Source organism: Toxotes jaculatrix, chromosome 11 (genome assembly GCF_017976425.1).
Source record: "Toxotes jaculatrix isolate fToxJac2 chromosome 11, fToxJac2.pri, whole genome shotgun sequence".
Taxonomy (NCBI): Eukaryota; Metazoa; Chordata; class Actinopteri; family Toxotidae; genus Toxotes; species Toxotes jaculatrix.
Genome location: NC_054404.1, coordinates 16,877,074 through 16,902,067, shown reverse-complemented (window position 1 = coordinate 16,902,067; position 24,994 = coordinate 16,877,074). Strand labels below are relative to the sequence as shown.

General features: G+C 40.0%; 1 protein-coding gene across 3 annotated transcripts; it reads right to left on the bottom strand.

Annotated features, from left to right (window-relative positions):
- Positions 1–53: 53 nt before the first annotated feature.
- Positions 54–24,994, bottom strand: tasp1 (taspase, threonine aspartase, 1). 3 transcript variants are annotated; one of them, XM_041050173.1, is made up of 16 exons: positions 24,836–24,994; positions 24,130–24,273; positions 23,667–23,871; positions 23,396–23,463; positions 22,343–22,411; positions 21,646–21,766; positions 20,508–20,592; positions 20,351–20,430; positions 20,098–20,204; positions 18,243–18,362; positions 16,132–16,210; positions 11,521–11,631; positions 8,829–8,936; positions 7,587–7,660; positions 1,169–1,332; positions 54–1,122 (listed from the first exon to the last, which is right to left on the bottom strand). In XM_041050173.1, exons 3-15 carry the CDS (start codon positions 23,827–23,829, stop codon positions 1,240–1,242), a joined length of 1,278 nt encoding a protein of 425 aa, XP_040906107.1. In that variant the 5' UTR covers positions 23,830–23,871; positions 24,130–24,273; positions 24,836–24,994; the 3' UTR covers positions 54–1,122; positions 1,169–1,239. The 3 variants fall into 3 exon arrangements, with proteins under 3 accessions (XP_040906107.1, XP_040906105.1, XP_040906106.1); XM_041050171.1 differs by having other exon boundaries at positions 24,130–24,197; XM_041050172.1 differs by lacking the exon at positions 24,130–24,273.

The following is a 24,994-nucleotide window of genomic DNA, read 5'->3' as shown; positions in this document are numbered from 1 at the left end:
ACAGCAAAACCAGAGAAATCGATTATCCCACGAGAAGTATCAATTCAGGCCATTTCTCCTTTCAAGTACAGTTCTCAACAGCACCATTTTATGGGCTTGATGCATAAATTAGTTTTTAGCTGTCTTTCTTTCTTTCTTTTTTTTTTTTTTTTTTAGCAAGAAAATACACATCTCTGTCAATGTGACTATACAAATATAAATTGTTATCTTCTTTAAATGATGACGAACAGTCGTGTTTGGTGGTGGGGTCAAATGCTGCTACCTGAGCACTATGTGTGTGCATACACATACATATACACACACATATGTATCAGCATTACTCTGGAAGTGCATAGCTTCCTGCTGCTTGATCAACTTTATGCCTGTCAGAGAACAGAAAGTGGCTTACTGTAGGTTTTGTCCATGCAATAGCTATGCATTCACATTTTAAAACAATCAAAGCAAAGCATTCTATGGCTGAAATGGTTATAAAATTCATCATGATCTAAGATGCACATTATGCTACATTATACAGTAATGCTGGAGGAGGATTAAGAACAATATGCCTGCACGAATAGAAGGTGGAAGTTGGTCTGTACATGTTAACATTGTAAATTGCTTTTATCGTCACTGTTCAACTCTCACAGCTATAAACGCTTCATTCGTAACAATTACTTTGAGTCGCAGGCATTCCACAAGGTGCGATCTGACATCTTTTTAAACATGAGAAGAATCCTACGAACAAAACAAGGTCTTGCATTTGAAATCCCTAAAGGTTTGAAAATAGTCACATCTGTTCAGCAATACAAAATAAAATGAACATCCACCCTGTTTTACCTAAATCATAGCTTATATACAAAAGGAAGGACGTCACTTTTAGTAGGGGAAGAGTAACAAACAAAAAAAAACAAAAACGGTGCATCAACTCTAATCCAGGTGACACTGGAGAGCCTGGGGGTGGGGGGGTAAGTTGGCATAGAGTACATGCTGGAGGCAGACGGTGGCAAAGGGAAGTCCTGTAAGTGCACTAAGTAGTAGCTAACACTCCTCCCTCCTTCCTGGACACCTGTTAAAACAGCTAAAGCTCATTACTTCTGGCATCAAAAAAGGTGGTGGGGAGGTGAGAGAGGTGTGTGTCTGTGTCTGTGTGTGTGTGTGTGTGTGTGTGTGTGTGTGTGTGTGTGTGTGTGTGTGTGTGTGGGAGGAAGGGTATGTATTGGAGTATTGCTGAAGAAGCCCAGAGGAAGGGGCGAACGCGGCTCACTCCACTACGCTCATCAGTCGGCACACACCTCCCTCGATGGCCAAAGACTGTCCAGGAACAGTCCCGGGTGGTAATCTGGATATGTGTGTCTGCAGGCAATAAAAGAACAAACACACACACACACACACACACACACACATATTGAGAAAAACATCCATGGAAAGATATACATACAGAGGAAGGGCTACATGGCGAAAGGGAAACACACAACAGCTTTAAACTTTCTGATTTTCACATCACATATGTTTAAAGATGGTGTGGATGATGATGGAATATCGAATATCAAAATCTAATTTAAGTAATATCAAAGACAAGGGTGATAAAAAACAATGCAGCCACATACAAAGGACTGTTACTGTTGCCTCATGAGCACGTAGCCCTTAAGTATGAAGATGCCAAATGAGTATTTATAGAGAGAGAGAGTGAGAGAAAGGGAACACACTGCTAGTGTTTTGTGTTTGACCAGAGACAGAGAGCAGTAAGAGGAGGAGGGGAGGGGCAAACACAGCTGTGAAGACGGGAGTGATACTTCCACCGGGGGATCAAAGGTGACTGACTCTCCCTGTGCCAATAATGGCTGTCATCCTCCTTCCTCTCTCTCTCTCTGTCCACAGAGGGCAACACTGGCCCCAGCCTTTGGGGGAAAGAGTCCATCCACTTACCGACCAGACCACTGAATTGGCCAGCCAATCACTCCTCCAGTCGCAGGGCGCCTTCACCTCTGCTGGACTTCTTTTAACGTAGGCCTGAACTATGGCCCCTGGCACCCCAAGGGCAACTGCTGTCACTACAATGGGACAACAGCCAGACAAGGCCATGCACACATGGCAACACTCTCAGGGGCTATTACACGTCCAGTACCCCTTTCTGTGTTCATCTTCTCCCCTTCATCTTCTGAAGATGAGGTTAAAGAAAAGCCTGTTTTGAGTGAAGGTCCACAGCTGAGTCACAATCGACTAATGGTGACATGCTAAACGTTTTCCTTTTGATGTCTGAGGGAAAGAGTTTTGCAACGTTCTTTTTAAATTCCTACCACACTGAATACACAGCTGAAAATACACTGCTAGGCACAATTAGCTGTGTGACTTCATGTATTTTGCAAGAAAACTGTGTCTGACAGTGACACCAATGTGCCCTGAACTTCACCCCTGCATGAAAACGTGCGCCATATGTTAAGACCTTCATTTTTTTTTTCTCAATCTGACAGAATGGACAACATGAGTCAGTAAGCAGGAAGAGTTAAGGCCTTACTAAACCAAACAAGTAAGTAATTACAGCACCACAGTGCTAAGAGCATCGCGTGCCTTTCACAAGCTGCAGCGCTAGAGTTCATAACTCTAGGTTACAGGGACACAGAAGTGAGGATGAGTTGTGCTTTAGGCTCAAAAGTCACACAACAGATGTCCCGACACTTCTGTGACACCACCTGGTCAGCATCAGACAAATAACGCTGCAGCCTCATGTGTAAACACTGAATAACAAATTATTCAAGTTTTTTTTTGTCTGTTGTTCCAACATTTACTATATTTTATATTTTGATTATTAGTCTATCTCTGTTATTTGATCCACATAAAGAAAAATGGTTTAAATCTTTTGGTGATTCAGCTCACTGCGATTAGTAATAAAATGGAGTTCAGTACCAACGTACTTAGACAGAAATTTGTTGTTGTGCAAGTCCCAATATGTGGGCACTTACATAAAAGGAAACTCTGGTTATTTCAGTGGGTGATTGTGGCCGAGGACTTATTATTACCATATAAATCACAAACATGATCAGATTATTTGAAGACCAGTTTATACTGGTTCAGGATTGTCTGTTAGTGGCTTCGATGTCCATCACAACAGCTCCTTCACAATGTACCGTATAATAAGTCGTGTTCCAGTTTACTTGCTTTAATGAATCCTTGTTGTGGAATCTATGTTTACAGACGCAGTGTAAACTAATTTTAAAGTCAGTGGGGTAGAAAGAGGAGCAAAAGAAACATAGAATTATATGATAGCTGGGCAAGATGGACGAAAAGAAAAAAATTAAGACACGCAAACCTCCAGTGAGCCTGTTGTCAGCTTGTTACCCAGTGATTGAAGTGACCACATGACAGGACTACGGCTGAGTCAAAACATAACGTGAAAAACACAGTTCCATTGTATCTTTGGGAGAAAAACAACATTCTTTGGTGATATGAATGTGTTTAGGAGCTAGAGAAGCCACACATTAACACCACAGTGCAGGCCAAAGGATAATTTTAGCTCTATGACTTTGCTGCTGTTTTTGTGTTGTGGTTTTGACATTCTTTTCTTTTAAAATAAAAAAAACAAAACAAAAAAAAAAAAACAATCATATGCTATTTATTCTCCACGCGAGATGGATAATAAAAACAAAATGTACCATAATAAAAAGCATTTATCTTGTAATATACAAAGCAGACAATAACTAGGAGGCCTGAGTTGCATGCCATCAGATTTTCTCTGGCCTTACACAATTTGAGCAGCTAAAGCTTTGTAGTGGTAATGATGTCCAGGAGGAGGGAACTGAGCCATGGTGGCGGTGCTGTGTACCCTACATGACAAACAATAAAACAATAGTCTGTTTCAGAAGTGCCAGAAAACATGGCTCGACGTTCTGATGTCCCATCCAGTGCAGACACAGGTGAGTGTTTGACTAAAACCAGATGCTCTCCCTCTGCAGCACTGCTGCTTTATAGCTATTTTACAGTCTAATGTCAAAGGGATTAGGATACAGATTTAACTTTCCCCACTGAAGAGCAAGAAAAACATGAGAAGAGCTGCCAGCTCAGTGTATGAAAAACCGGCCTGACATCCAACACATTTTGGACCAAACTACAACAAGCTTCAGTGATCTCCTAATTTATGAATCTGTCATTTGTCAGAAAAAAGTATATACATATAAATCGGACAGTTAAAACAAAGTGGAAGAGAAGCAGACATGCTTCAATACAAATCCAGTCTGACCTCTGTCCTAAATACTCCCGCTACTGTGTATCAGCCCTTTTATGTTCTTATCACAGAAACGCAGTGGAAGATGGACTTTGACTGGCTGGTTAGAAACGCCCAGTGGGATGCTAATAGGAATGGGAGGAATGTCTGTGAAATAGCAGCTGAGGCGGTGGATGGCTCTCTGGCTCTATATGCTTTAGCAATCTCTGCAACTCAGTGCACCGCAAAGTTTGTACATGTTTAAATGTGGATAAATTATTCAGGCAAGATGTTAAAGTGCAACAGGAACACGAAGCCTTGTCAAGGTTTGTTCAGTAAGTATTTATGACAACATAGTCAAGCAAATCTTCACTAGAAGAACTCATTAAGTACTGCAGCCTGGTCGCCAGCATCACCCCTCATCTGCGCTGCTCCCACAGCAACAGTGAAAGATGACAAAGACCTGGAACTTCTTAGGACTGAAGTTAACACTTAAGTTTATCTCCACAGAATCTGCCCAGGTGCCACCTCCTGGGTTTCCATGGCACACAGACCGCTTTCTAGGCTGGGTTTGCCGACATCAGACAACATAATGGGAACACAGCTGCTTTAAAGTTCCCATCTCTGATTATTATAACTTCACCAGATTGGAGTGAAAACAGTTGCCCTCCAATGCCACCCCCTCAATGGATGGATGATGTGTTGGTAGTGAGCAGGGGGCTAACTCTGGGCCCAGCTGGGGAGCAATGGGTAAAAGCATGAAGGACACAACAGCCACATTCTCTGGTATGCAGATGGTGAGAGCCACAGAGGCACACGGGGGCTTTGTAGCCTCAGCCCAACAACTATCTGTCTATGTCTCTATCAGACTCTGATAGAGCAGTGTGAGGTTTGGTGGAGCAGCTGTGTTCTTGGCTCCACTCTCCAATATCACTGTGTCACCAGTGCCCCCCCAGTCCTCCCCCCAAGAGGAAGTGGATACTCTCTCCCAGAGGATCCAGAAACCACTACTGACAGACGATATTCCTGGATCCTGCACCCGCTGGGCACATTAATTTTGTAAAGAACATTGTGCATGCACTTCTTAATGAAGTGATGCTGGGCGACTAGTTTGCCACAAGAGATTTTAAAGGTGCTTACTTTAATGCTTGTGTGTTGCCCAGACCCCAGATGTTTCTGCAGTTTAAATTTTAAGGGATATTCTGTGAGTGCTGTAGCTTGCTTTTCTGCTCCTCCCAAGTTCTTTGCACCATTTCTGTGGGTTTGCAGACAGAGCTGTGTGAGCAACTGTGGCAAAAAGATAGTTTGCAATAGACTCGTCTGGTACGTATACAGGTGACCAAATTCTCCACTATTATCTAGTTAATATAACAACATTTTCTGCTACACCAGTCATAGAACATTATCTTTATTTTTATTAATAGAAAACACAGTAGATACAGTACCACTGTACTCCTGTATTTTCCACAGTCAGTCATAAACACTGCTGCATGTCCACAGTGAGGCTCAGTGCAGGTACTGAGGACAGTGTGGAGAAACCCTCCACTAATGCCTGCTAAACCTCCAGCTATTCATTCATTATATAAGAATGTAAACAAAACAAAAACTAACAAATAAAAGCAATGTTTGGTGATTGAAAGTACCCCTGCACTGCACACAGTTCACTGTGTTCTACTCACCACTTTACATTGGCACAGGCGTGAAAGGAGAGCTTGCACACTCACATTCCACCACAAAGCCCAATACACAGAGCACAGCTGACAAATATGCAGATTGATACTGATATCCCCAGCGGTACATGACTTTCAGTAAACTTTATGGTGCTTTAGGACCAGGTAGGGCCAGAGAGGGGGAGTGACGAGAGAGATAGACCAAGAAACGGAGAAAAGAATGGGTGAGGGGGCGGGGAGCGCGGGATGGAGGGCAGAGACTTTGAAATCTGAACCAGGCTCGAACAACAGTGCCCTCTCTTCATGCAGAGTGACAGCGATACATTAGCCAAACAAATCAGGCCGAGCTGAGACTCCACTTAGAGCCAGGAGACCAGAGCATTAAGCCCTGTTGCTTAAGAAGTCACACAGGCTGCTTCACATCACTCAATTTGTGTAGTTAAAAGCTTTGCAATTAAAGTTAGTTAAGGTCCTGGAGGAGGATCACAAAGCCAACCTCAAATATTCATGATGTAGTCATTTATTTTCCACAGAACTATAAATGTAATGTCTATTAAAAAGAGTTCTGCAAAGATTTTCAGCCACATAATCCAAAAGCCAAGGTCACCAGCAGACTACATACCAAACAAGACAGCAAGCACAGGTGGTTCAGGGGAAAAACTCTTGCCTACGACCGCAGGGACCTGGGGTTTGGCTTGGTTGTGCCTTCCAGTGACACAAAAACCTTCAGTGTTTGCAGGAGGGAAGGCAGTGATGGATTTAGTGCTTGTCGTTGCACCGGCAGCTCCTGCTGGTTGGGAATGAGGAGTGGGCATCACAACCTGCACATCACACCCTCTCCGTAAAACCCATCACTAACAGGTAAAAAGTAGCGTATACACCCTGTGCATCATGGGAGGCACTTATCTCTATGGTATATGCTCTCACCAGGTCAACAGTGGAGTTAGCAGGGACAGGGCCTGCAGTTTACCAGGACTCTCCAAATTGGGAGAAACTATGTGGCAAGAAAATTGAAAAAAAGGACAAGATGGCTGGCTCCAATCTGCAGGTGAAGGAAAAAACAGATGACCTAAATCTCTTATGTAAAAGGTGGATCCAGAATGAATAAATCATAATCCAGATGCACCCCTGGAACAACACACTGTGATTTGTCTAGATAGACTACGTTAGGTACATTTTGGAAGTGCAGTTAGTGGGTGAAACACATTTTCTCCCAGTTCAACTGTTAATGTGAATAAGATGAATAAATGGAATAAGTTCATATGAGGAAATGTCAAATACCAGCCAGGAGTATCACTCTAACACACTTCTGTTCAGTGCATTTAGAATTATATTTCTGCAGTCAGGCAGAGTTTACAAATCTGCCATGTTACTTAAACCAGGAATTTTTTTTTTTTTTTTTAAATGATCTTATTCCAATTAACATTATTTCATCCTGGAAAATATGATGTAGCACGGGCCTTCATAAAAATCAAATCTATGGCTTTAACTACAGGTCACAAAGGGAGACAAACTAGTGCCCATAAATTACCAGAGGAGCAGATTCAATTTCAAGGCACTGGCACTGGTCAGTGATGCATAAATATTATAGAGTACATTTTATGAACTCCATTATATGAGCCTACACCCATGTGCTGTGTTCTGTTTTGTTTTGTTAATGAGGTAAGGATGATTGTAGTCCTATATCACCCAAGTGTATTTGAAGCAGTGCAAGACATTTTGTTTTTATGGAAGCTCACCTTTGCTTTGCTGTCTTGGGCAGACATGTAGCCAACACACATGCTCTCTGTGGTGTGACTCCATAGGAACTCCACTGTGAAAATATACGGTTTAAAAAGGTTCATTACATAGTCAGAAGGAGAAAATGAATTATAAATATATATGTATATAAATGAGCATGGAGGAAGAGAGACCGGTGAGCGATGAACAGACTGTGTTACTGAAGTTCAGTGTGACAAAGTGAACAGAAATGAACAGTCTTTCCATCTGGCAGAGGAGGAACATTGGCAGGTGACTCAGCGTGTTAAAACTGCAGTAAACTCTGAGCATGCCCATTATTATGAAAATATATGACTTGCAGTTGTGACGTAACTTCAGAGGAAGGCAGAACTTGTGAGTTGGATTAGAAACTCAATTCCAGCACCAAAAGGATGTGGTTGACATATTGTTTATTCTCGTAAATCAACACAGAGCCCTTTGCAGTCCACAGTAATCTGAGGTAGTCCGCAGTCTGCACAAGGGCTACGCTCCTTAAACAGCATCAAACAGGGCCTGTACATCACAGAGTAAGTGGTACTTTGGAACATTTTAGTATTCAAGCTGACATAATGTGTCATATAAATAGCACTTCACTCCACGTTTGCCATCATGTTTAATTTGAAATCAAGATGTCACCCCCCCCCCCCCCCCCCCCCCCCCACCCCCCCACGCTGGAGAAACATCTGCTCTACTCTGTCAGTGAACTTGAGCTCATCCACTGGTTTCTTTGGAACTGAGCGTTCGATTTATGCATCATCTTAAAATTAACGCTATGGGCGAAGGGTAAAGATAAAACCCACAAGCAAATCATATGGGCTAAACTTCAGAGAGAACTCAAATTCCACGATGGCATCTCTGCAAAGGGAAGGAGCGTTCTTGTAAGCTCCAGGTAAAGAAACCAGATCCACCAATACAATCAGCCAAACTGGGCAGCATTCAGAAGGCCTCCACTTGTCTGAAGATTAGTGGTTGATTCCATAGTGGGAGGTCTCTGTTTGAATCTGAGATGAAGGGTGTGAAACCAGAGCCTGATTGTGCAAGTTAAAACACAGACCACCCGCCAGGAAAGCCGCAGTACCTCCTCCCCCCTCGCCCTGAGTATCTGAGGATGGATTTTTTTTTTTTTTTTTTTTTTTTTAATATTAAGAGCAAAATCTTTTCTTACCATCAGCTGTTGCATGGAAGTCTGAGTATGATTAGGCTTGAAATAATTAATGTCTTACCCAATATACCCTGAATATTTTGAGATGGCTGAGCTTCCACGCATCTGCAGCACCGCAGGACAATTACTCCACCCAAGACACGATCTTCACTGGCCAGAAAGGGGGAGCCTGGACACACAGAGACAACAACACACTTGAGCTGATGACTATAAATGGAATGAATTTTGTACAAATGACAAGTTCCTCCTCAGTACACTTTTAGTTCTCCACTCTAACACATTGAACCAAGGATAACACATGAAAAGACTAGACAAAACACAGCCCTTTAAATCAAATCAAGGTGATGTATGAGAAAAAAAATCCTTCCATTCAAATTGTTTGCCTTTTTGGCAAAGTTAAACAACTGAAAGCAATTATTCTGTCCTGATGTATTTATTTTATTTAGAAGACTGTTAAATAAAAATATTTCACTGTATTTGTAAGAGCAGGTTTTAGCACATAACATGTCAATGACAGGCGGTGTAATTTTTTTAACTCCCTGCACTGTATACACTCCTGTAACACAATATTTAATTTGAAGAAAAACATATAACTCTCAAAGACCTTTAAGCTTTACTCTCAAGAAAACAAAGAAAAATGCATTGTGTAGAACCCTTCTTGCTCCCTGACTAAACTTCAGAAGAGGCAAACTTGAATGAGGTGTTGTGTATACAAAAAAAAACTTGGATTGGTGGATTAGTCTGAGCAATAAAAGAAAAGAGGGTTTGGTTTGGAAAAGAGCAAACTAAAAACAGCTACAGCATGTTTTTAAATGTCTCTTAACATCAACAAGTCAAAGAAAAACAGAACCAATTGATGAAAATATTTTTGTCTGCATGCCATTGTTTCTTTGTTGCATTTCACACAGATTTTGGTTCCATGTTGTAATGTTCCCTTCACTCTATAAAACACTTTTTTTTTCAGGGTAGCTTGGACAACATTCACACAAAACCCTGGTATTTGTTCTACATCTTATAAAGGCTCTTAACTTTCTTCTGTTAAACATTCCATAATAACTGTGACATACACTCACCATGCACTTTATTAGGAACACCATACTAATACTGGGTAGTTCCTGCATTTGGTCACAAAACAACCTCAATTCTTCATGACATGGATTTTACAAGATGTTGGAAACTTTCCTTTGAGATTCTGCTCCATGTTGAAATGATTGTATCACATAATGTCTGCATCTTTGTCAGCTGCACGTTCATGCTGCCAAACTCCTGTTCTATCAACCCCCAAAGATGTTCTATTGGATTCAGACTGAGGCCACTGAAGTTCACTGACCTCACTGTCGTGTTCGTGAAACCGACTTTTGCTTTGTGACCTGGTGCATTATCATGCTGGAAGTAGCCATTAGAAGATAAATGGTGGCCATAAAGTGATGCACATGGTCAGCAACAATTCTTATATCAGGCTGTGGTATTCAGTCCATGATTGATTGGTATTTTATTGATTTTACCATCACACCACCACCATCAACCCAGACTGCTGATATGAGGCATGTTGACTCCATGGATTCAAGCTGTTGAATCAAAATTCTGACCCTACCATCTGCAGCCTCAGCAGAAATCCCGATTCATCAGACCAGGCTACGTTTTTCTAGCCTTCAACTGTCCAGTTTTGGTGAGCCTGTGCCCACTTCAGCCTCAGACTTCCACTCTTAGCTGACAAAAGCAGAACTTGATGTTGTTTTCTGCTGTTGTAGCAGAAGACTGATTGGATATTTGTATGAATAAACAGGTGTACAAGTGTTCCTAATAAAGTGATCTGTGAGTGTATTTGAATGTGGTAAACATGTGAGCAGTTAAATTATCACCGTAACGTTCATTATCATCTTATCCTTAACAGTCAAAGAAGCATAAAATTAATGGATTGACAGAGTTTTTGAGTATGTGGATGTTTGTGTTTCTGTGTGTGTTTGGCAGGTCTATAAACACATTAATCAACAGTTACTGCATTACACAAAAAGATCTACAAGTACCGATGGTGTTGTGATATTGTATTGAGAGAATCTGTCTTAAATGTGTGATGGAAGTGGAGCGAGAGGCCTCCACATAACAGACACTGTCATCATTGCTCCTGCTGAGGCAGGATTTATGGAGCTTTGTTTAACTTAATGTGCACCTTGAAAGGAAACAACAGAAAAATTAAGTCGAAATTGACTTCATGCAGCCTGTCCAAATGTCTTGGATGTTACAGATGTCCACGACAAAGCCAAACTGGGACGGACTTCTAAAGAAGGCCAGAACAAGGCAGAAACCACCACATGTTTCCACATGTCTTTTCTTCCTCTGCTGTCTTCTATGAGCTATCCCAGTGGTCATTCACAGGCGCAGCAAACATAGTTAACAAGGCTTTCTAAAACTGACCACTTCTGAGAATATGGCAAAAAAATTACATCTTCACATGAACTTTCAACAAAACAATTATGTCTTCCAAAATTATCTGTGGCTGTCAGCTATGATGTGTGGGACATCTGAAGGCCCTGTTTAAACAGTGAAAACGATCCATAAATCAAAAGCTGTCTGTTCTGATTCTATTATTTCTAACGTTTCCAGTTGTTAGCTCATTCCTTATGTTATGCAACATCTGTTTGTTAGTTTTATTCTTCTCTCTGCATAACTGTGTCTCTTTCAAACACGTTCTCGGCTGACAAATGTGCGTGTGTGGAAAGGAGCGGGAATCGGGCTACGTGTGGGTAACTCACTGATGAACTTGTTTTGCATAGCCTCCAGCAGTGCTTGGTGGGCATCTTCAGACTGCATGGCAGCAGAGCATTCCCGTGCCAGCATGGTGCGAATCAGATGCTCTCCGCAGCCTGGCAAAAGACACACAGACACAGCTGAACCTTTAACATTAACTCATAGTAGCTCACTTCTTTGTTGCAAGCACGCGTGCCTGAATCAGAACTTCACAAGGTCTCTAGTGAGTTAACTTTGACAGAGCTGCAGCACATGTAGAACAAAAACCATTTACACTCATGAATTTGAGGCACATGAAAAAAAAGAAAATGTCTTAAAAACATTAGTTGTGTATGGTATTAATCACATTTTGATGTTTCACATCTTGATGTTTAAGTGAATTTTGAAGAGATCAGTATGTAGGAGCACTTCCTGATTACCACTTGGAATACTATGCTTTGATATTCAAACCCTATTAAAAAGATCATATTTTCCAATATATCTTGTTACTAAGTTACGTAATGGAAAATACTACAAAATTAAAGGATTTGCGTTTTCTGCTCATATAAAACATTTTGTGCTACTGCAGTCGTTCTGGCATGTTCTTCTCAGTGTAATTAAGCTTTATTACTTGGGTTGAAAGTTGACAGTCCCCTGGGGGTTGCCAAGCGCAGCTGCCTTGCTCAAGGGCACACTGACAGTAATTGCTGAAGGAGGGTTCGAGTTTCTCGTTCAGTTTCCCTGCCCAGATTCCCAGCTGGTCCTGGAATTTGAAACCGCAACCGTCCAGTATTAATTCCACTTCTGTAACCTCTGTGATCTAGTTGGCTCACTGTATAACTGCAGTGTGTGCAGTGTATTACCTGTAACATGTATCACCATTACACATTTATGCATTCATTTTATGTTAATAGGTTTTACATTTACATGTTATCATAATATGTATTTTTAGAAACCTGAATTTCCCAGTTAGGCACAACACCAAAAATATTATTCATTTAAATACGGAGGGTAAACAAGACAAAACTATTTTTATACTGACTAACTGTAGGGAGTTAAGACATGAAACAGTGGAAGAAGATAAAGTGACTGCATGCCAAATGTAACATTAACAGTTTTTATTTGATCAAAACTTGCACAGTAACTAAACTGCAGTGTAGACGTTTTGTGTTAAAAGGTTTGTGTGAACATCTTATTCATGCTAAAACCTAATTCTCTGGATTAATTCAAATTAAATCCGAGTAGTGCCAGCAGAGTGTGTTCCCGTGGACTCCAGTTAGCACCTGAATCTGTCTGATGCTCTTCAGTTATGCTGCATGTGGTCCATAGAAAGGCCCAAGGAGAGAAACAAAGCATTTTGGGAGCTTTTAAGCAAACTAGAAACCATAAAAAGCATGGGCAGCTTGTACAAATGTCTCACCTTTCCCTCTACCACTTCCAAGTCAAAACATAGCAGGTGTGCTTTTTTATATCTTAGATAATATGCTACGTAATGTTAAAGGACTAACATTAAAACCAATATCTTGCTGCTGCTAAGGAAATGACAGATATTGGAGGCATGCTGCATGCTTACACTATGATCTTTCTCAAACGTAAAACGGCCAATACTCAGGAAAAAGACAAGAAATCTAAAAGTGAAAACAAAACACATCTGGCAAAAGCTCCTGTGAAAACCCATAAAGGCTTAAGAATATAGCCTTGTTGTTTCTGTAAACACAAATGAAGGCCCCATAAAATATCAGGTAACTACAACAAAACTGAATGCAGGTCCGTAACTGTGGAGACCAGATGCCTGGAGCAATTTGAAGTTCTTTTTTAATGAGAGCGGAATGTCAGATTGGCCAGGTACTGTGCCTTTCGTACTGTGTTTACCATAACCCACTCTGTCCCTGGGGAACTGGATATTATGGCAGCACAAACACAGTTGAGCAGTTGCAACTGCAGCACGGAAGCCGTGACTAAAGCAGCAACACAACAGAAGAGAAATGTGAAAATAAAGAGGCCAACAAAAACGGAGATAGAGCATGTGACAGCCAACAGCACCAAGAGTAAACAGAGAAGTTCATGAGCTGTTGTCTCACTGGCCACAGCAAAGAAAAGGCCAGATGAAGCAGTCAACACATATAAAACAAAGACCCACATGAGCCGCATATTACAAAACACACTAGGATGAGGGCCGGGAAAGAGAGGAGGATGGGAAAAGGGGTGGAGGGTGGTGAGGGAAGAAAGAGTGACATATCGGGTGAGGATCATACTCCTCGTGTCAGACTAAAAATGATTGTTTTTCTGCTTCTTTTGATGGGAAGGCCTTTCATGTACGGAAATTAAAAACAGGTGTTGCACTGGGACACACATTATGCTCCCCATTCCCATAAGGAAATCTTCTTTTTTTTTTTTTTTTGTAGTAACATCAAAGGCAAAACCACAATATAGGAAGACAGGATGAGGTGAAAATACATACAGAGCAAACATCTACACTGATGAACAACAGACTATTACCAAACTAATGGTCTTATACTGCTTATATAAAGTAATAAATGCAGGGTAGATCAGTGGAGATCAGGCCAGACTACTTATCACCTTTAAGCTACGGACTACAAACCTTTATCAGATCTTTATCACCAAATTGGCATCTTGTGTGATCATAAATACATATGCACATAGAGTGAAATTAACATGATTCATTTACAACACTACATACTTCTGAGGATACATCAAAGACAATAGATAAATTAATAGAAACTATCTGGATTTAAACAATAAACAAACAGGGATTTGTGGTCAGTTTTTGTTTCAGTGAAATGTGCCAGAGAACAGAGCATTCACTGAGGCATACATTTTTCTAGGCCATCTTGATTGCAGATATTATACTGTCTCTGTTATAGTTGTGTTTACAGTACAAAATCCTAATGTTTCCATTAAATAATAGGTTTGGTATAACTGTTTTTTCTTGTTACACAAGCCTGAAATTTCTCACTGATTGCTCATCATATAAACACACAATCTTCACTGTGCAAAACGTTGGCTATGTTAGAGATCCAAGTACATACGACTCAAGCTTCAGCCTGTCTGATCAAATCAGCTCGGCTGCACTGAGATGCATTAGGCTTCAGATCCACGTCAAAAGGTTTTAATGTTCCCCAGAAGCTATGTTGCAAACATCTACACATCTTAAAGAAGTGGGCTACTATACTTTTGCCTTTCCACCTCACATACAAAACCATACAGCTCACAACCAAGCAAAGCTGCTTGCAGCTAAAGGAGACATGCACTTTCATTTTTGGATACACTAAGACTCAGCTGTATACGTTGTTCAAATACGTTCAAGAAGAATACAACTTGTTTTTGAAGTGGCAGATTGGTCCTGAAAGCAAAGGACGTCTTTGTCCAACTGACTCTGTGTATTAGTTTAAACCCCAAAGAGCAGGTGCCTCAGGAGATTACCCTCCATGCTCCTGTGTGTGCTGTCAGCAGAGGATGGACAGAAGCAGGAAGTCGGCTGCTGTTGTTGAAGCTTTTTAAATCACAAAATTCACAAGGCTCTTATTGCCATTAGTGGAAAGAAAAGCTCTTTTTACATATAGTTGTTTTTTATTTTTAGTAGTAGATAGTTCTTTTTACACAGGTTTTGAGACATCGTCCACTGAATCTTCTGACAAGTCAATACAACAGTAATGAATGGTATTTAATGGGTGTAACTATGAGGTGATGCTATGTCTTACAGGGACTTTATTTTCTTATGTAGTCTTTGCAATCTTTCTATCTTTGAATAAATACTTTAAAAGCATTGTTCTGTGTGATAAATGTGATATGACAGAATCTACGGTAGCCAGAGCTGTCTGAAGAGCTCTGATTTTCCTGTGATAAATTATTGACAAGGTTTAAGAGATTGTAAAACCTTAAACCCTGATGACCGCTGCTAAACACAATGGAAACCCAGCAAGATTGCCAGCTGGAGTAGTTCAGCTGTCCACCTCTGCATGAAGAGAAACAATAGCAACCACCTACTTCCTTCTATTCCTCCTCCTGAAGCTGACACTGCAGACACAGCAGACAGAACAGCAGTATGTGACAGGTGAAAGCTATAAATCATCCACCACGGCACAATGTGTTCCGGGGTCGGGGGTAGTGAGCTGAGCGTCAGAGACAGTCTTCAAATGAAACAAGAGTAAGTGCAGAATATCTTACATACTTGTATACTTACATACTACCATACATATACTGTGCTTAATACACAGTTAGATGTACCATCTTTCTGCTGCACTCCCAGCGGTTCTCCCTCTATCATATCTACAGCAGGTGTCCCATGTCAAATGTCACTGCAAATCCAAAGAGCTTTGCAATGCACCTGGCATGCAGCTGACTAACAAAGAGCAGGGGAATGATGACTCAATCAGCTGAGGAAGTGACTGATGAGAATCACACAGCAGGAACGGTTGGAGGTCATTGGAAAGTATTATCTGGCTTTTTGAAGCCTGACTCACTGGAGCTAAATAAGAGGCTCACATCAAATATCTGTTTCTCATTCACGTACTCTCCAAAACAAAAGGCAGGCTAGTGGTAAGCATTAACGGTGAGAGGAAAAGTCACATGCACACAACTGCGAAGTAGGTTGTAGAGAGTGTGCTGTGGTATACCTGAGGTACTCACTGCTGTAGAGTAAGGGTTCATGTTACAGGCGTTTTCGGCCCAGCAGCCACATCCATAATGAGCAGCCTGAGCAAAGAGAGAACATGAAGAGATTTTAGATACAACGCAGTTACGCGGCTGTTTCAGTCTGAATATTTCTGTTAAGCAAATGCTGCAAATATTGTAAATTCTCAAATAATAACTTACTTGTATAAATAAAAACACTTCTGAATAAAAACTCATACTAAAGGCCGGGGTGGTCATTTCAGCCTAATGTACAATTCCACATCATTAACTACACTAGAACCACATGCCATACTCACTACTCTATCGCTCTGAGCTCCAGGTTTTTTAACGTTAAAAGTGTTAATGAGATTGAGGTAGTAAATCCTATTTGTTCATTCATTTTGTTCAGCCTCCATTGTTAAGTTGTTGATTTTTTTCCAGTTAAGCTGCTGTTAATGCAGACTCCTAACTTCCTGCAGCTGCCTCAAAGTAAAAGTTTTTCAGCATAGAAATGTGAAAAAAAAAGATTGCTTGCATCACCATTAAAAAAATGGGGCACAGCGCATGAGGATGATAAGAGGGAATTCTACTGGGGTGGCTAAAAAGTTTAACTTAAAGTTTATTTCACTGAACAGCAGCACTGTCAGATTAACACAGCAAAGGGAAAAATAAAACTTTGGTAACAGCTTCTTTGGAAACAGGTGCTCACTGGCAACTCTTACCTGCTGCTTTCAGTCTTTCTAGAGCTGCACTTAACATTTGTCCACTAGAAGGCATAAAAACTACAAAACACACAGGCCTGGCATGTTATCACCTTATTAAGTTGTTAATGGTTAAAGTGTTGGCAAGAAATTGCCTGTACACATGGAGCAGACACGATCTTTCCACTGGCATTGTGTTTATGGCCACTTGAGGAGACCAAAAGGTAACCCACATACTAAGCGTTTTGAAGCATTTGTGATATTCGTCGTTCACTTGTGTCATGGAACAGATGCATTTCCACGGAGCCCAGGAGATGCTCATCACCCCAGGGCCCCTGTTTATTTACACCCTGAGTCTATTCAGGAGCTCAGTGAAGCATCATATCCACTGACAGCTCTTTAAATCACTGCTGTTCATTTGTTGTAAACTTCCCAGATCTCAGTGCGACCAATATATGGAGGTCTTTTATCTCTGTTTTGGTTTCCACCAACTCCTAAGAAAAATGTCTGAGTCTTTATTGGCTGGAATCATTTAACTCTATTCACCATTTAGTCACAAACTGTCTGTTGTCATTGTGTCTGTGTGAGAGAGAGAGCAGGGCAAGGAGGGGCTGACAAATCAATGCACTGCACACAACTCTACAGTCACTTCAGATTTTACCCATCTGACATAGTTTAAAAAAAAACAAGAAACAAAAAAGAAACAAAAAGAAAATCAATATGTGGCGGGCATTGTTGATATTGCGACATGCTGCCAAAAATAAATCAATGCATGGGAAACACAAACAGTGTAAAAATAGTTTCAGTTCATTATGAAACAAGCAGGACAAATCAGACTGTGGCGGGCACAGTCTAGGTAATTAAAGGGAAACACTGAAGCTCTGTGGAGCTGCAGAGTTGAGTGGTAATTCTCTGTGGGCTCCTCACAATACAACATTTAACTCAGCGTTAAAATCAAAACTATTGATCAGTGCTTTGTTCAGTAGTACTCTGTCCCTTTGGTATATTGTGTCGAGGTGTTTTTGCAACTTTGTTCAGGTTGTCGATGGGCATCGTATCTTAGAGTTAGGTCATTTAGGAGGGAAAAACATTTTCTTTTATTTTAGCTGCTATTATTCCCAGCAGCACATCATTAGAATTTGACAAAAGCTTGTTCTCTATATACAGTGCTGTATAGACTACATGTTTACAGAATGAATTAGAAATTATACATTATGATGGTAAAATATTTCATTAAAAAAGGACAGAGAAATAATGACATGACAGATACAGTAATGAGTCCAATAATAGCTGTCTCAAACAAAAGCCTGGTTCAATCTTTACTTGAGTTACATAAAAATTTACTATTTAATGAAGTAGTTATATAGATAAAGAGAATGACAGTAGAGAAGAGGAGACGAGGGTCAGACTACCTGGCCGACCCTGCCGGAATGTTTCATGGCCAGGCCTCCACTGGACACTGCTGCAGCTACATTCCCTTCCAGGTCGACCACAACGGCTCCCACTGTGTCGAGACACCCCGAACCGTTTTCCTGTGTCACAGTAAGAAGAGGAGCACATTAACAGAAGAAAACACACAAATATATACAAATGGACATTGCCAGGCCAAAAAGAACCAGAGCCAGCAAATTTTGAATTGCTACAAAGAACATCATGTCACTCTTTATCAGTGTCCTTAAATGAAACAAATCCACATTAATAATGACTATAACGCTTTTGGAATTATAAGGATATGCTTTAGATTTTCCTAAACAATACCCCAACAATACACCATCATGAGACAGGTGCCTATACTTCACTGGAAAGATTTTATTGCTTGGCAAAAAGACAGAGGCATAAAAAGAACAGTGTGTATGGAAATTAAAACCAGATTTGCTGCAGTGAGGTTTTCTGTTCAACTTTCAAGTTTCTAATAGCCATTCTTGATACAAAAAATCGGATATTTCCCTTTAAATGATTATATGTAAATGGCAGAGAAAAAAAATGAAAGATAAGGTTGATACTAAAGTCCTGTAAAAGACCTTAAAACTCTGAACATGGCAGAAGAAGTAAAACCTTAACAAACCAAAGCTCTCATTAGGCAAACTAGCCATTTGGCACAAAAATCAATCACATATCACTTGAAAATGCTTAAGTCAACAAACAGTCCATCTTAGCTGTTAGTGAAAAACAGGTCCAATGGAGCATAACGGGCCGTGGACGTTTACACGTTCTACTCCATTTAACACAGCTCACATCTGAACCAATATAAATTCTCCCACCCTCTTTTGTGCCGCTGCCACCTCTAGTGACTTTACAGCAAAATGAGTCTGCTCTCAGCTGCTTTCAGCTCAGCTCATCGTCAGACCACTCTCCTGTTGTGCTGCTCAGGGCGCTGAAACTTTGCACTACCTCTTGTCAACACTTTAATCACTTCTTGGAACCAAACCACTTCTGCAACCTGGTAACGCCATTTCCTTTAATGACCCTGTGAGATCTGAACTCTCAAGCTATTTCTTGATGCCTTGCTGAGTCGTTTAATTCCCTTCTTGTATAAAATACTATACTGATGTTTATTGCCTTTTTATTTTTAGCTAGTTTGATGACATATTTTCTCATGGAAAACTCTGCAAGCATGAGAAATCTGACTTAAGGACCACACCGCTTTCATCGCTGATAACAGCCTCAGTCATGTTGAATTTTGAGTAAGGCATACTTGACTCCTGCTCTTCCCGTTGCTGCTGCTGTCCCTTCCTGCCTCTGAAGGCTGTAAGCTTTATTTTACATGACAGACTTCTGAACACCTAATACCTTTGGTTTCTTCTCAGCACACTATTTCTTTCAGTGTTGAATTTACTGCATTCAGTTTCTTCCATTCTTTTCTACACACAATGTATTCAGTATTCAGCGGACCTTGCAACACCTGTTGCTGTGAGAAAAACAGGCTGAGGTTTCACTTTTTCTTAATAATTCTGAGGAATTCGATAGTCTTAAAAGAAACACTATTCAATTAAAATGAAGTAGTTTTATCTCTAGGGGAAATTGGGGAAAATGTTAGATTTCATTTGAGTGGCCAAAAAATTTGATGCAAGGCCAGATTTGGTCAACAGATCACTATCTGTTGACCACCAGTAAAGAACATTTTGTTTAGCACAAGCCGTAACAGCATAGATAAAATATGATGTTTGCTGCAAGGAATACTACTACAAAATCAGCAGGAAGAGGTGGGTCCAAGATTACACTTAATGTCATTAAAATAAGAGTTCTTACTGATAACATAGTACTCACATTTTCACTTGATTGTCGTCTTTTCTTTGTCTGATTAAGTCCCGTGTCCATTTTCTCTGCCAGCTCCATCTTTCGCTTGTTCCTCTTGTACGCTGATAAACTGAACTCTGTGTGTGTGACAAAATATTCTCCTTCTACTGAATCCGCATGAGTGATGTTTTTTAAAGCAGTGTTTTGGTTCAGTTTTGCAGCTACAGAACATGCATTTCTTAGATGGAGACTTTTTTTCTGAATCACTCTTGATAGTACTCACTGGTGGCCATTTTCTCTGAAGGGCATGGTGGTATTCCATGGCTGACGGCCCAGTCGTGTGCTCCTCGCCCCACTAAAAAGCTGACAACAGAAAAAAAAAATTAACAAGTGGATATAGTCACGTTAAAACAACATTAATTAATAACCATGATAATCACCAGGGTGGTATTCTGCCAGCTGATAGTTTCCCTTTCTGTGCTTCATTCAGTAGACGGTTTGCAACTAAGACTGGGTTCTTAATACCTGAAGGAAAAGTCAGAATTATCACAGGGCTGGCAGTTCATTCCATGTGGTTTTATTATAATAGAAACAAATCAAGATACTCAGCTCATGATTAAATTTTATGAACATAAACAGTAATCCTTTAAACAAATCAATATGGGCAAAATAATGGTTTTTAAATAAGAAAAATAGGAATCATCAAAAGACCAAATCCTGAGACTTTCTCTGTAAGTTTCACACTACAGGTGAAATGAGTATTATTTGGATTTTTGTAAAATCTGTGTTGACATTCTGTGTAAATTGTTAATATTTGTTTAGTTTTTTTTCCAGTGTACTGATTGAGTTTACTATGAAGTGCTGCACATTTTCCTCATTTCGCCATTGTTAAACAAGCACACCTATGAAACACCTTTACTTTGTTTTATATTTTTCAGTGTTCAAGTGTTCTTTTCAGTGTTCAAGTCTCTTTTCTTTAAGTGTTTGTGTTATTTATGTGTGCCTTTAGGCTGGGAATCTCTGCAAAATTCCGTTATTTCACATAATGACAATAAAGACACTTGATTCCTGATTCTATGAATGCTAGGTTGGGTTTAGCCTTTGTAAACACACCCTACTGAATTCTGAGAGCTTATGAAAAATGTAGGTTGGCAAATATACATCTGACATCCAAAGCAACTGTTACCTTGCGCAGATGTGGTAATAAAAACAATCTGTTGTCGAGTGGACTGAATGTTAAATGCTAGCATTAACTCCTGGCTTGTTGTTCGGAAGAAATAAAAATGCTTTTGTTGAAAGCCTTCAAGGAAAACTAACTGTGATTATGATGAGGTGTACAAATGAACAGCATTTATTGGTTGTCCTCCAGGTTAACAGTGGTTGGTCTCCCATTGTAAGGGTTTATGATTCTCACCAGTAACCCAAAAAAAAAAAAACTCTGAGATAGTAAAATGTAAATGAATAAAACATATGACAGGTACAGGCTTGGCTTATTGTCATACTTCCAGGTGACTGAACTTCACAGCCACAACAGCATAGCAGTGTTACATAAATATAAACACATATGTAGTAACTCACCACTAATAGCGCCTACAGCTCCGTAATGCAGTGACTTCCCATCCATGATACTTGCATCACATTCAATTTCCCCTGACAGATTAAGGTTGGAACCCATGCCTGCGTTTGTAAAAGGAGAATCCTGAAAACAATTAAAACAGAATTTAGAATAAAAATTTATTTGTGATTAGTCGTTCTGTCACTGTTAATATGCTGAAGGTAAGCCACTCTTACATGGATAGTTTAACCAAGACAAAAATGGGTACTCTTACAGTCCTAAGTCTTAATGTAATGGCAATGTAATCAGTCTGCCTGTATGCATTGTACAACAGATCATATGCCTATTCTAATCTTAATCTTAAAAAAAAACCCTCTACATTGCACTTCTCTGTACATTTTGCAGCTGCAGGGATTTCATCAGAGCTATTATTCTTTATTCCAACCCTGCCCTGAGGAAAGTCATTTCTTACATCATCCAACAGGATGTGCGTACATGCATCAGGGGCTGGAGCAGAATAAAGTTGTTTTGGATAAACACATACACATGTCAAATTAAGCTTCTTATCCTTACTGAGTGCTTTTTGGATGTTGTTTTGTTTTCTTTTTCAGTCTTATCTGGGCCTAAAATTGTGCTCTACATTCTGCGCATGGATTGTTATTAACTTTAGTTAAAAAAGGTGGACTTTATATAACCAAGCCTGGATCATAATCGGTGTACCTCAAGTTCAACCAATGCTGCAGCCACTGCTTCCACAGCAAGTGCCCCAGCTTTGAGCTGGTCCACAGCCTGGTAAAGACAGAGAGAGACATCTTGTTGAAAGCAGAGCAGCTTTCCTGTCAAAACACCAAATAAACCCTCAGGCTCATTTTAGCATTTGTACAGTACTTTAACTACATCAAAGTCAGTTATATAGCACTGTGATAAGATATTTACAGAAATGAATTCTTTTTACTTTTTCCATGACACTGTGTTTCAGTCATAAGGATGGAAGGAAACTGAAAGGATGGAAGGAACAATGAGTGAAACTAAATACAAAAAGAACGTGTTTTAGAGAGCCAAAGACTTTCTTTCCAAAAGCAAAATGATCTTAATGCAGCCAAATGAAAACTGGAATGACTTCAAAACCAGAACTTTAAAGTGCCTGAGTGCTACAGCCAATACACAGATTGGAATCCCACTGAAAACAGGCGGAATGACAGCTGTTCACAGATGCTCCTGATCCAACGTTTGCAAAATATTCGACATGAGCACAAGGTTTTAAAAGCAAAAACTGGACACTTTCTGTAGAAGCTGGAGCCATTGATAGAACAAGACCAGACCACATTTATGTGCAAAAACGTAGCAGAAAGAGTTTACATTTACTTCAGCATTTAGTAACTTTCATTCAGCTAATTGGCTGTGCTGCCCAACCTGATCTGATAGTCAGACCAAGTGGATTATGAACTATTAGACTGCCTTACTAAGGCTGACTTCATTGTATGGATGAAAGCATATTCATTCCACGTTTAACACATGTAAAAAAACAACAACATTTATTTCTGTTAGATGTTTTTGATTTGCCATGTTAAATGGGTCTCAGCAGAATTCTTTGGTACTGAAACATTATTATTAACATATTTTGCATTTTTGCCAGTTTATCTAGATTGAACTAATATTTCTAAAACTAAAATTCTATTAAGAATAAGACAGATTGTTGTCATAAGCAATACAATATGTTGCTTGTTTGCACATATACAAATTACTAGGGAAAATATATAAAAGTAAACTTACTCGCTGGCAGGCTCTTTTGCACACATGCTTGTACTCCTTGGCCTTAGATTCAGAATGGTATCCTGCTCCTGAAAGCACATAAAAGGGGAAAAAAGTGTCTGACCATTCACAAATTGATGGTGACTGGCCTCCTCATAGAAGGAAACTATATTGGGAGGAGACATAATATTTCAGCTCCAATTCCAGTCAATGCTGTACAACTATGTTTACTTTTTATAAGGTCATACTATTTCTCTTAATTCTACTTGTTAATTAAAATGTACACACTTACCTGCATGCACTAAAACAAATCCACCAACACCTTTTGGCTTTTGATTCTTGCTTGATTCCTGCTTTTTGGACCACGAGTTGGCCAGGGGAGAGGAGGGTTGCTGCTCTTCGGCAGAATTCATTAGACTTTCCATAACCCCTGCATAACTTGACAAGCCTATCATGGCCTATCAGACAGTGGTAAGAAAATCATTTCCATGACACACCTGTGACAGGGAAGGGAGTACAAATATTACCTCTCAGTGATAATACAGTACAAAATGATTTAACTTTCTTGATGGACAATATGAAAACCGCCTCTTGCAAAGCAGCACGGTGGTTCTTAGCCACAGCTGTATGCAAAGCTTTGGGCACCCCTAGATAAATTACATATTTTGTAATAGACATAAATACCACTGCAACAAAGAGACATTTAAATAAAGTCTTTCATTTTTTAACTTAAAAATAAAAAAAAATTAACATACATCAGCTCATTCTGGATGCAAATGTCCTGTAGTCAGTCAAGAAAGTGAAATTGACATGAGGCTCTCTTCTGCAGCAGGACAGTGAGACAAAGCAAACCTCAAAATTCACCATGAACTTCTTCAGGAAACAGAAGCTGAACATCACTGAAAATCAGTGAGGAGATCTTACACATGCAGTGTGTGCAAGACAGTACAAGACAAAGTGGGTGAAAAATACTTTAATCAAAAATAGAAAGACTATGGCAAGAAAAAGCATTTGCAAGCTGAGAGTTTTGCCAAAATTACAGGCCTCAATTAATGACAAACATTACATTTACTCAGGTACTGATGACTGCAAACAGCATGCATTTGACGTCTACCTTCTATCTAATGTCATTTAAAAACATGTCATTCATAGTCCTGAGCCACGAGACAACAATTCAAAGCTTGTCCCTAACATTAAGGTATCACCCATCTCGTTAACGTAAGTTGACGTTATCAACTTTGCAAACATTTCCTGTTGTTCATGTATCGTTACGCATGTCGCTTTAAAATTTGCATTGTTAAACAAGAATAACTTAGTTTGTGTTACGCCGCTATTTAACGAAAAAAAAGAATGACAGTGCATTTAAGACAAATAAGTTGTTTTAAGTCAAGCTAACAGTCCTGTGTTTTCGTTAGCTTGTTAGCTAGCCGCTCGCTAACAGGCAAAACAACCTAAACTTACAGTTTTCACTCCTCTTCTCTCAGCGACACAGCTGCCCGCTAACCACGACGTTACCTGACATGTGCTTAATACACACGAGCGGTAGCTGGACTCATAAATCTAATGGAGACAAACTTTGCTGTCACACACTTTCACTCCTCTCTGCTATCCATAGCTATT

What these genes read in the sequence shown, in the direction of transcription:
- tasp1 (XM_041050173.1), bottom strand. Translation starts at nt 23,829, where the DNA reads ATGATAGGCTTGTCAAGTTATGCAGGGGTTATGGAAAGTCTAATGAAT. An exon ending in TTCAGAGAAAATGGCCACCA is followed by an intron (nt 20,205 to 20,350) that starts GTGAGTACTATC and finishes TCACACACACAG; the next exon opens with AGTTCAGTTTATCAGCGTAC. An exon ending in TATGCAAAACAAGTTCATCA is followed by an intron (nt 8,937 to 11,520) that starts GTGAGTTACCCA and finishes CTGTGTGTCCAG; the next exon opens with GCTCCCCCTTTCTGGCCAGT.